Genomic DNA, 12,497 nt, shown 5'->3' on the forward strand with positions numbered 1-12,497 from the left:
TACAGGGAGGAGGTGCCAGGTGTCTGGCAGGAGAGAGCAGACCTTCCTGGCCTCAAGAGCTTTCTGTCTAGTGGAACTGGGCTCTGGTTCTGGGCTCTGGGTGTGCGGCAGAGGCAGCGCTCACCCCAGAGTTAACCACCATTCCCTGCAGGGCAGCCCCCATGTGCCCTCATGTGCAGCAGCTTTCCCACTGGGATGGACAGGAGACAATTTTGTGAAATTTTAGTTTCATCAACTGAAAATTGAACACTTACAACTTAGCTGGAAATGTGAAATAAAGCTGTGGCTGTCCCTAGGGCTGGGACTGTCCAGTCCGCTGTTCAGACTGGTTCCCGCACCCTCCCTGCACCGTAACCCAGTCCCTGCACGCCCTAGGGACGGCCCTCTGCGGGGCTGCTTCTGATCCCCAACATCAGCTTGGACTCTCCAAGTCCCTCTGTCTTTACTTTCAGGGCCAGGTCACCAGGGGGCAGGAGAAGTCAGAAACAGGCTGGGGCCAGGTTCTGCCATGGGGGCAGCAGGGGTGAGGTGAGAGGGGCAGTGGGGAGGCTGCTCCCTGTAAGGTCCCTGTGGTGAGACTGCAGGACTCCACAGTTAAAGCTGCGGGGGCTACTTGAATGTATGGAGAGATGGGTACGTATAGGAGCTGGTTAGATGTATGGGAGATGGTTAAACAGTCACAGGCTTGGCCAGGACTCGCTGCCACAAGTGCCCCAAAGGCTTCGTTCAAGAAGACTGGCCAACAGGTATATGTGCAGAGCCCGAGGGAGGAAGCACTGTCCAGTGCACACTTGTGGACGGGTGCCTGCTGCAGGCCAGGACCTTGACTCAGTGCTGGGTCAGAAGACATGTGTGCTGTGGCCCCACCTGGAGGAGGTCTGGCTGGAGACCTTTCTCTATACCAGGCACCAGCAGCACCCCAAGCACTCCACAATGCTGACAGGGAGAATCTGCTGATGCCCACCGGAAGTCAGGCCCAGCCTTGAGGGGTTGCTGCAGGGAAACAGGGAAGGTCCCACCTACGGGAGTCACTTCAGCCACGTGCAGAGGGATGGAGGATTGAAGATGGTGGGAGAGCCTTCCTGCAAGGGGGGAATAGCTGGACAGGTCAGTGGGTCCTAATCACAAAGAGCCTGGACAGTCATTTGGCTGCAGCTGAGAGAAACTCAAACAGACTCATGTAATGGAGCAGTCCACAGAGCAGCTTCGGGCACAGCAGGATCCAGGGCCTCACCCACTGAACTCAGGAATGTGTCACTTTCCTGGCTCCTTGAGGGACAGGATGGTCCCAACCGTGCCATTCCACTGCTCAGGAACCCAGGGGAAAGAGCTTTCAAGTGCCACAGAAGTTCTAGGATTGCATCTGAGCCCTCTAGTTTGGGTCAGGTCCCCCCCAGACTCATTCTTGTGGCCAGCAGCAGGGCAAATACGTTGATTGTCTAAGCCTGGTCAAAAACAACCTTCACTGCGAGTAGGAGTGGATACTGGAAACAGTCAGTCCCTAAATGTCTAGGAATGATAATGGAAAAGAGATGATTCCTGGGGATGCAGTGGCTATGGGGTGGGGGGATCCCTCCCTGGCAGCCCTCCCAGGAGGTGATCACTGGGCTCAGGTGGGCACAGAAGAGCCTATGGGAGGCAGGGCCTGCCCAGCCAGGATCCCGGGGGACCAGCAGATCCAAATGCCCCTTGCCATTGCAGGTAGGCATGCCCCGGACACTGAGCACCTCCGACATGGTCCCTCCAGGCAGCCTCGGCCCACCCCACCCTGAGCCCACAGATGGTGAGCAGGCCGGGCAGCCCCTCCTGGATGGAGCTCCATCCTCAGCCTCCCTGGACACCCTGATCGAGCAGCTGGTGCCCAAAGCTGACTACTACCCTGAGGTGGGTGATCCACCCAGTGGGGAGGAGGGGTAGCAGACTGGGCTCTCTTCCACCAGGCATGGGGGAGACAGCAGAGCTGGGGCTGGCTGGGCCTGGGGGTGGAGTAGGCTGGGAGGCACGTCCTTCCATGCCCTTGTGAGCACATGCTGCCTTTCTCCCGTATCCCCCCAGAAAGCCTACATCTTTACCTTCCTGCTGAGCTCCCGCCTCTTCATCGAGCCCCAGGAGCTCCTGGCCCGGGTCTGCCACTTGTGCATCGAGCAGCAGCAGCTGGACAAGCCAGTGCTGGACAAGGTGAGAGGCAGGGCAGGGCCGGGGGCCTCCGAGTGTACTGGGTCTCCCCTGACATGCACTTGTGAATCAACATCTTGGAGAGGCAGCAATTGCTCCCGTTCTCCTGACAAGGAGCCCACAGGGGTTTCTGACTTGTCTGAAGCCCAGAGCCAGAAGGGACAGAGTCAGAACCTTTAACCCCAGTGCTGTTTTCCAATGCCCTAGGGGAGCCTTGAGCTCACACAGCCCAAACCTGGGCCCCCAGAGCCCCATGAATAGATCCCCATCTGTGGCCTGGGATGGCCCTGCTGTGCCTGCTGGTCTCCCTGCCCCCAGCACCCTCTGTTCCACCCTTTCTTCTTCTGCGGGTCCACTGTTGGCTCAGCCTTCCCTCGGTTCCCCATATCCTTTCCTCTGTCCCTTGCCATATCCCATGGGCTACAACTGTCTATTTATACATGTGTCAGTAGGGTTCCGCTGTCCAGTGATAGAAACCCAGTTTCAACTGGCCTAAGGCAAAGGGACTTTAGTGGCTCATATAACTGCAAAGTCTCAAGCTACCACTGGCTCCAGGGACTAAAACACCATTAAAACTTGGTCTTTCTCCCTAAGACCCCTTGCTTTGTTTTCCTCTGGCCAGTCTCACTCTTGCTCAGGCAGGTTCTCTGCACGGTGACTGATGGCCTCCACGGCTCCAGGGTCATGGTCTACCCTTCCCAATCCTGTGGAAAGAGGATCCTGATAAATAAAAGCCCCAATCTCATTGGCTTAGCTTAGGCCACATGCCCCTCTGTGAGCCAGTCACGGTGCATGATGGGGGTGTGCCATGCCCTGATTGGCCAGCACTGATCTGGGCACACTCCTGGAGCCCTGGGTCAGGTATCAGCTGGGAAGGATGGAGAGGGAGACCCCACAGGAAAACAGATGCTGTCACCACAGAAAGGGAGATGGGACGACTGGCAGTTACAAACAAGAGATGACCCCCATTCCAAACGTGTGTCTGTCCCCCTCTGCTCTGCTGTGGTCAGCCCCCATCCCCATGTCCCGTCTCTGTCTCCTGGCACAAAGTAGGCACGAGGCCCACCCCACCTCGGCCATTGCTGCTGCCCCTCGGACAGCCCAGATGCGCAGTGAGTGGCTGAGACAGTGGCTGCTGTGACCCCCACCTCCCAAGCAACCCTCACCAAATGCAGACGACCCTCGGATTGCCTTGCAGGCCCAGGTCCGGAAGTTTGGCCCCAAACTGCTGCAGTTGTTGGCCGAGTGGACAGAGACGTTCCCTCGGGACTTCCAGGAGGAGTCGACCATCAGTCACCTGAAGGATGTGGTGGGCCGCATCGCCCCCTGTGACGAGGTGGGCGAGCCAAGCGGGATTCTCTTCACCTTGTCTACACCCTCACACCCCAGATCTGAGCCTGTTCCTGGGATGGCCTCAGGGTCCTCATCTCCCCACCAGCACACTGCAGCCCCTCTAAAATCAGCCCCTTTCTGCCCCATCAGAGAATCAGGCACTGCAGAGCTGGCAGGGAGAGCAGGCCTCTGGTTCCAGGCCTGGTCTCTTGACCTTTCTCCTGTCCTGCTCTCATCAGTGGCATCAGATGGCAAGTGAAGGGCTCTTGTGGCTGCGTGGTCGGGCCATAGGTCAATGACCCATTAGGCTGGCCTGGCAGAACCCTCTTCCCCAGTAGCTTGGGAGGCAGCCAGTGTATTGGGCATCTGGTGCCTCTGCGCCCCACACCCTGCCCTGCTCTCCCAGCTGCATTACTCTGGGGAAGGCACTTAAAGGTGAAAGAGGAACAAAACTCCCTACTCCCTACCTCCCAGGATTAGGGTGAGAACACTGAGGGGGAGTGCACGTTGCTTGCCTTGGGAGGAGACTGAATGCGGCAAGCTGACAGCTAGTGACATGCCCCACAGTGGGTCTGAACACAGAGCCAGCCAGAGCCAAAGGAGAACTGCCAAGGCAGGCTGGGCACCAGGAAGCTGTAAAGTCCAAGGCCTAACTGAGGCTCAGAAAGGGATGCCCTGCCCTGAGGTCATTTCACATAGCCAGCAAGTTAGTTGTTCTGAGAGCTCGGTGAGATGAGGGTCATCTCCTCCTCCTCCTTTGCATCCCCTGATCCATCTGGGGATTATAACACTTGGCTTAGGTTGCAGCAGAAAGGAGACTCAGGGAAGGCTCAATGATTGGATGGATCAGGAGGATGAAGCAGGAAGGGGAGATGCTGACTGACCGGCTTGGTACATAGTTGGCTACTTTGATGGATGAGTCGAGGGGGAAAGAAAGATGTTTGGGAAGTTGGGTAGGCAGGGAGATTTATGGGCTAAGTGGATGTGGAGAGATTGATGGAAAGAAGTGGAGGAGAAAGGTAGAAATGATAGCTAGATGAGTGGGTAGATGGATGACTAGATGGATGGGAGGGTGAGTGAATGGGTAGGTGGATGGGTGTGTGGGGGTATGGGTGGGTCGGTGAGAACACGGATGGGAAGGTGGGTGGGTGGATGGATGGATGGATGGATGGATGGACGGATGGTGGATGGATGGATGGGTGGGTGAGCGGATGGACGGTGGATTATGTATGAATGGATGGATGGTGGATTGATGGTGATGGATGGATGGATGAATGGTGGATGGATGTATGAATGGATGGATGAGGGCAAATGTTAGACTGGAGGGAGGAAGGATAGATAAGTGAATTGATGGATCTGTGGGTGGGTGACTGTATAAAAGGGGAGGTGGGCAGTAACAGATGGGTGGGAAATAGATGGTTGCAGGGACGGTAGATGGATGGATGGATGGATGGATGGATGGATGGATGGATGGATGGAGCAGAGGGTATGTAGTGAGATGAGAGCCCAGTCCTCTGCTTTATCTCTTTCCCCTGCCACAGTAGGCCTTCAAGCAGGTGAGGTCTAAGCCATTGACAAGATGGATTATCTGCCCTTATCAGGCCTGCCTCTGCCATTGGCAGAGCAATTTCAGAGGCAGAGCCTGCCATTCTGGCCACGGTGGCGTGGGATGGGTATAAGTCCTGGGCTTGTTTCCTTGAGAAGCAGTGCCTCCTCACTGAGTCCTCAAAAAATCTGTCAAGACTGTGCCGGGAAATCTTTTCTAACTACCCAGTAGATGAAAATAATATACAGCCAAGACCTATGAATGGGCTATAGAAAGCAGTCATCCACCAGGTGTGGATTTTCAAAGCAGAAATAACTCATTCGGGGCATTTCTCATTCCTTCCCTTGGAATCCAATTAGGTGTGCTGAGTGGTGAGAACTGGACCTGGGATTCCCTAGTCTCCATGCCACACACCCAGGCTCAGGCCAGGGGTGCCCCATGTGTCTTTGTAATCCCCAACTTGCCCTTCCCCAGAAAGCACCTGCTCCAAGGGGATGTCCTGTAGGTGCTGGTTTCCCTCCCCTGGATGCTGCGGGTGGACTGCAGGCTGCTCCCCTCCCAGCACAGGCACAGTCTCAGCTGGGAAAGGAGCTGGTGAGCCCTGAACCAAACTGATGAGGCAGGGCCCACAGCACTCAGAACATGAGTCAGTGTCAGACCTTCTGCGCTCAGATCCCAGCTCAGAAACCACAGCTCTGTGACTTTGGGCAAGGTGCTTCCCCTCTCTGAACTTCAGTTTCTTCATCAGTCAAACAGAGACGATAACTGCTCCCACCACACAGGTCTGCGGCAAAGGCCCTGAAGTCACATGTGCTCGTACTTCAGCACTTGGTAAATGTGAGCTATGATGAGGAACAAATTCTTTCCAAAGTTCAGGCACATGGGGATTATTTTTAACTTTTTTGAAACTTTTGTTATGGAACATTTCAAACATATACAAACATAGATAATAGTAACCATGAACTCCTGTGTGCTCATAGCCTAGCTTCAACAATTATCAACATTTTGCCAAACTTGTTTCTTCTATCCCCTCACACACTTCCCCTCCCTCCAAATTATGTTTTTAAATCATAGGCATTATACCTTTTGCTCCAAAAACATTTCAGAATCATCTTGTAAAAGATTTCTTACACAGAGATAGGATCAAGATAGGATGATATAAAGTGTTGTGCATAATACAGAGATGAACACAAGTGTTTTCAGAACTGCGTGTCTTTGGGCAAGTTACTTAACCTCTCTGGAACTTAAATTAATTTCTGTAAGAGGGAAGATGATAAGCCCTCCCTCAAAGGGCTGTGAGGAGAACAATGCTGCTCAGGAACGTGGAGGAGGTGGTACAGGGCCAGGAAGGAGTGGGGCTTCCCCATCAAAGTGGCTGTGAAAGGTGACACCTTTCTCTTTCTTCCTGCCCCCCTGCCATTTCCTGGAAGCCTCATGTCCTCACTGTGCTCCCCACCACCTCTCAGTAACCGGGAACAAGGGGCTGGAGCGGCTCTGGGAAGGCCATTCTCTATGACTGTGGGTTCTGTGCTGCTCCAGTCCACCCTCGGCTCCCATCCTGGTAGGTTGGGCTCAGCAGTTACAGCTCAGGAAGACCAATGCCGAGACTGAGGGAGACTGGGGGATCACAGGAAGGCCTAGAGGGTCACAGCCCTGGTGAGGGAGACAGGACAGGAGGACAGCAGTGCCTTGGCCACACCCACTGGGCTGGCCAGAGGAGGCTGACTGTACAGGCAGCCTTCCTCACTCTGGCCTTGCTCTCCCACTCACATGGCTGTCTACTAGCTCCCGCCAAGGGCAAAGGTGGTGGACAGCTGACTCAGAGAACGAGCTGGCAGTGGGTGCAGAACTCCTGCCTGTGCAGGTGGGCTAAGCCCATTGGACATCAGCCGCAGGCTGGCTCAGGTGGGAGCTTTCAGGAACTTCAGAAAACAAGGGCCCGTACTCGTCTGGATGGAAATGGATCCTAATCACGAAACGCTCGGTCCAAGAGAACTTGGAGGCACCTGGAGAGCCATGGCCACCACCCAGGCCACGCTTGGATGGCGACCTCTACACTCACACTCGGCTCCGTGCATGCAGCAGGCAGCTCTGTGAGAATGACAGAAAAAACAGTCCAGTCCCCATCCTCCCAGCTCACGGACGAGCCACTGGGGGAGAGCTGAGCCATGCTGGGTGCACCCTGGCGCTCGAATGTGGGCTCCTGACAGTGACAAGGAACACACTGGCGTTCTCAGTGGTAGGTCCCTGGGCCTGCCTGGATTCACTGAGATCTCCCAGACGGTGTCCACAAGGTGTAGAAATCAGTGAGAGAATGAGAGGAGGTCAAAGAGAAGGTCAAATACCTTCCCCACATTCAGAGGGGGAACAGAAGATTCAGGAAAAAATCAACAGATAAGCTTGAGGTTAACACTAAAGGAAAATTTTTAAATGAATTAGCACGCAAGCAATGGCAATTGTTTGGAGTGAATATTGGTTCAATAGAAACAAGTCCTGCTAAATTGTCTGCATATTTTTAAAAATAGGGCCAGTGCCTGGTTCTATCAAACTGTAGCCACAGATGCACTGCATCCTTGACTTCAGTAGAGCTCTGAAGTCTGCCTTGGAGAGGCTGACTGTCTAGAAGCAGGTGAAGGCCAGTTTTATCTAATCAGCAAATATGTGTGGGCCCCTCCTTTTCATGCTGGGGACCAGCAAAGAGTGACCTCCAGTGAGAGGCTTGGACAAGGGCTGTGAAGGAAGGGCATGGAGCTGGAGGGAGAAGGCTGTACAGGTCCTGCCTGGGTCATGGGGCAGGAGGGACAAGGGGTCAAAGGGATCGGGGAGTGGTCTGTGTCTGGAGCACAAAAAAGAGGAGCAAGGGCTACATGGAGGCCATTGAGCATGCCCAGAGCTGACCTCAGGGCCTCCCAGCCATGTCAGGTTTTTTGTCTTTGCAAAAGCAGGGAGGCAATTTAGGGAAGAAGCGTGCAGTGGTCAAATGTGCATTTTGAACAGAACACTCTTGCTACAGGGTGGAATGGAGAGAGGTTGGCGTGAATGCATGGGGTCCACTGAGCAGGCCACTGCAGCCACCAGGGAAATGACTATGGCCTGGACCACATACACTGTGGTGGACGACAAGCATGGAAATGGAAGAAAGCAAAATCAAGAGGGTTGGTGATGGCCTGGAGGGCCTGAGGGAGAAGGTGGTTTGAGGATGGCTCCACGTCCCGGTGCCTGATGCCAGTGCTCCGTTCAGCGGACAGGGATGCAGGTGGAAGAGGCAGCCCTGGAGAGGAGAGCATGACTTCTTGCATGCACCAGGTCCAGGTGGCCCCTTGCCCACATGGCTCTGGAGATCAGAAGAGAAGGTTGTCTGCACACGAATACTAAACGACACTTTGCACATGAACCAGAAAACCCAGGAATGAAGTACAGAGGATGGTGAAAAGAGGAATAGACAGAGGCAGGCGGAACCCAGCATGCAATCACAGTGCAGACAGACAAGCCTACAAACAGCCCAAGGCAGGAGAAACTGGGGAGCTGAGGCAGATGCTGCCTGAGAAACAGCCCCTGGCTTTCATGACAGGAGGTCCTTGGTGCCAGTGAGAGTTAGTCTGGTGACAGGAGAGGAGGCAGATGGGATGGTGGAGGGTTGAGTGGGAAATGCGGGATCTCAACAGCCAGTGTAGCCACCTCTGGGCTGGGTAGCAGAGAGAGGTGGGGGGCTGGTGGAGGTGTCGGGAATCACCAGTGACTGTGTCACCGGGGCTGGCTCTGACTGGACCTAACTCACCATCTTCCTGGCACTCAAATGAAGACCTGGGAGGCAGCATGTGTGCTGACCACACTTTTGGATACAGCAAAGCTGAGACGGGTTGTTCCTTCCACTGGCGACAAAGGGAAGACTTGGACCTCAGTTTACCCACACACTGCCCAGCTAACCCATGGGTGCCTTCTGGGTGGGCCCCCCACGGCTCTGGGAGTTAGGGTTAGTGTTAGGGTTTGGGCTTGGGTTCGGGTTTCCTGTGTCCTGAGGGCTCTACCACAGCTGCCCTGACACTCCACAGAGAAGCGCTTTCATAAGGGGCTGGGATGCCACCTCCATCACCAGAGCTCTGGGCACCAACAATGCTGGACCTCAGTGCTCCTTTGAGCCCCATCAGAGACTTGAGGAAACACTGAGGTCCCCCAGGCAAGCCCTACACCCTACGCCCCACCTGCAAAATGCCTCTGGGTTTGTGTGCATGAAGTATGTGCACTTTTTCTATCTGAAATTACCTGGCAGTACTGACTATCCACAACCTTCTTCTGAGGCCTCTGGGACCAGGCCCCGCTAGGTACCTATCTTCCTGACACCTTGTTGTTGGCAGGAGTCCAGGCCCCAGATGCCCACTGCCACTTCCAGGCCAGCTCCTGGCTCAAGGGGGTTGAATCCACCTCTGGGGGAGCCATTTGCTGACCAGTCGGGGGCCTGTTCTGTGGGCTACTGACCAAACCTTTGGGAATGTGTGGACCACTTGCTCAGTAAACCCAGCTAATCTGATGCACCTTCCTTGGAAATAGGGGTCTCTGAGGGGCAATAATCAGTTTCCCCATGGGGTGGGAGAGTGGTCCCTGCACCAAGCCCAGCATCTGAGCTGCATGGTGAGGGGCTCTGTCGGTACAGTAAATGCTTATCAAGTGTCCACTGCATGCCTAGAGCTATGACACAGAGAGGTTAACGCAGACTTCCCTGCCCCTGCCGAGCTGTCATTCTGCAGGGGAGTAAACAACCCCAATCATCTCCTGCAGGGGTCCCATAAGGAAGTCACACAAGGTGAGCTGGAGACAGAGTGCCAGGGGCAGAGGATGAACAGCAAGGCTGGTCAGGGAAAGCCTCTCTAAGCTAGGCCTGGGAGACAGGAGGGGACCCCCACTGAAGCCAAGCAAAAGACTAGCACCCAGGGCAGGGCCCATTCCACATCTCCCTCCTCTAACCCTCCACCCCCTGGCAGTCCCCACCCCACGCTGCCCCTCTCCCCAGACAGCTGAGGGGGCTTGCACCCAGCCACTCTCCCTAATGTGTGCTCTTCTTGGCTCCCACTGGTGATCCTGCAGCCTTCTCCCCAGCCAGCCTTGACTGTAGGCCCCAAACCCAGCCTGCCCTGGATTGGGTCCTATTTCAGGGTGGGGGAGGTGCAGGCACACCTAGGAGCAGCCCATCCCTGACAGCTGGGGAGCCTGCCTGCCTCAGCTATTAGATATGCGGCGACAGGTTTCCAGGCCTGAGCACCCTCTCTCTACCCTCCTCCAGGCATACCGAAAGAGGATGCATCAGCTCCTGCAGGCTCTGCACCAGAAGTTGGCAGCTCTGGGCCAGGGGCCGGAAAGCCTGCTGGGCACTGACAAGCCCATCTCCTACAGGAACAAGCCTCCAGCCTCTATCCACAGGGAGCTCCTCAGCATCTGCAGTGACCCCTACACACTGGCTCAGCAGCTGACCCACATAGAGCTGGTGAGCAGACCCACACCGCCCTCCACTCAGACCCAGAGCCTGGAACACTGAAAATAGCCGGCCACCCCCCAACTCCCCGTCTTGTACCCCACCTGGTCTCAGCCTAACCCAGGGCCTGAGCCCATCACATCAGGGCCACCCAGGCATCTCCAGAGGACCCTGATTCTGGAGCAGTCTCTCACCACACCTGGGGCGAGGAACAGGAAGGCTGGAGGTACCAGCCCTGCCCAACTTTGACCTCTGGCCTGCCTGAGAGTCCAGGCCTGGGACAGAGGAACTAGGCTCAGATCCTGGCTCTGACACCACCTGATGCATGATCCTCCCACATCCAAGGCCTTCCCCACCCGGGCCTCGGTTTTCCCCATCCAGGACTCACACAGTCACACTGTACCCACCCCAGCTTTCCAGAGAAGTGCAGACAGGCCTTCCTGTGTGTGAAAGGGATGCCCTGGTCTAACCTCCAGTATATTGGGCTCCTTGTAGATGCAGAGGCCAAAGGGGCCTGCCCCAGAGAGAAGGGAAGCTGGGGAGTAGGGTTCTTTTCTTTTAAACCTCCATCATTTATGGCACCCTTACTGGTTTCCAGGCATTATATTCAAGAGTTACGTGCACTATCTCATTTTCCCACCACCTTACCAGATAGGTGCTATTATTATTGTCTTTTCACAGTTGATGAAGCTAAAGCCAGAGTGTTTAAGTGACTTGCCAGAAGTCACACAGCAGAAGGTACAGAGCCAGGATTCAATTCTGACCCAGACCCCATGCTCTTAGCCACCAGGCCTACCCTGGAGGGAGCAGGTCATTTCAATTACCCGATTTCGAACCTGGTTTCCTAGGTATCACACCCTACAAGCACTCCCTATGGAGACATTGACCCCTGCCCCCATGAAATACAGCAGCCCCTGAGCATGGGAAAGGAGGGGCTGCCCCCTTCAAGATGGTGCTAAGCTCTGTGACAACCCAGAACTGGGCTGTAGAGGCCCGGTGAGAAGGGCAGCTGGGCCCATGCCAGGCCCCCAGGGAGCATCCCTTCCCCATACATTTCCCATTTTCCCAACTCCTTTTCTGTCTCTGGTGCAGGAACAGCTACAACACATTGGACCTGAGGAATTTGTCCAGGCTTTTGTGAACAAGGACCCTCTGGCCAGCACAAAGGTAGAAGGCCCTTGGACGGACTGTCCCAGCAGTGACCCCTACTCACCGGTCCCTCTGGGGGATCCCCGGAGCATCAGCTGAGCAATCTTCGGAGGGACCAAGGGCAGATGGGCTTGGAGGGGTTGTGCCCACTCCACCCATGCCCCTAGCCCAAGGCCATCACACCCCAGCAGCCCTGAGTCCTGGGGAAGCCTGGGAGGGCGGGATGAGCCTGGCCGGGTCACCCACCCAGCGAGGGCGGAGTGGCGGTCGAGGAGCAGAAGCCCTGGGTGGGTTAGAGGGTAGAGGTTCCCACGGGCCCGCTCCAAGACCCCATGTGCCCTCCCGGTGCTTTGCGGTGGGCGCTGATGCCCTCTAGCGGCCACCCGGGGTGACGCGGGCTGGTGCCAGCTGCCCAGGGAAGTTAAGGGCATGCTCTTCCCTCTGAAGGTGGAATTTCAGAGCCTGCCCCTCTCTCTCAGAGCCCAACCAACAGTTAGCCTGGTGCTTATCAAGGAGTTAAATCCGAACCAGAACTGGAAATGTCCTGTCTTCTGCCCTGGCACCTAATAAAAGAAGAGAAAACTGAATATGCAATTGCATTTCACCTCTCGGATAAGCAAAGATTAAACATTATGGGTGTGTATGTGCAGGGAAAGGGACCGTCTCATACACGGCTGGTAAGGGGTAAAATTGGCACAGCCACTTTGGAGAGCAGCATGGCAATAGCATCAACACTTGAAATATACACTCTGGACCCCAACTTTCCACACCTAACAATTTACCCTGCAGATATACACACACATGTACACAAAGATGTATGCACAAAGA

The 12,497-nt window shown here is 55.3% G+C and overlaps 1 protein-coding gene across 2 annotated transcripts in view; it reads left to right on the plus strand.

The window, feature by feature from the left end:
• The first annotated feature begins 1,545 nt into the window (after window positions 1-1,545).
• The window catches only part of RASGEF1C (RasGEF domain family member 1C), a 32,207-nt gene continuing 21,255 nt past the window's right edge, over window positions 1,546-12,497 (plus strand). The window contains exons 1-5 of one of the 2 annotated variants that reach the window (XM_024765005.1): window positions 1,546-1,884; window positions 2,056-2,178; window positions 3,374-3,511; window positions 10,332-10,532; window positions 11,613-11,687. In XM_024765005.1, coding sequence (XP_024620773.1) covers window positions 1,546-1,884; window positions 2,056-2,178; window positions 3,374-3,511; window positions 10,332-10,532; window positions 11,613-11,687 — 876 coding nt within the window. The remainder of the gene's footprint in view (window positions 1,885-2,055; window positions 2,179-3,373; window positions 3,512-10,331; window positions 10,533-11,612; window positions 11,688-12,497) is intronic. The other variant, XM_024765016.1, reaches the window with a different exon arrangement.

Source organism: Neophocaena asiaeorientalis, unplaced genomic scaffold (genome assembly GCF_003031525.2).
Source record: "Neophocaena asiaeorientalis asiaeorientalis breed wild unplaced genomic scaffold, Neophocaena_asiaeorientalis_V1.1 scaffold241, whole genome shotgun sequence".
NCBI classification, from domain to species: domain Eukaryota; kingdom Metazoa; phylum Chordata; class Mammalia; order Artiodactyla; family Phocoenidae; genus Neophocaena; species Neophocaena asiaeorientalis.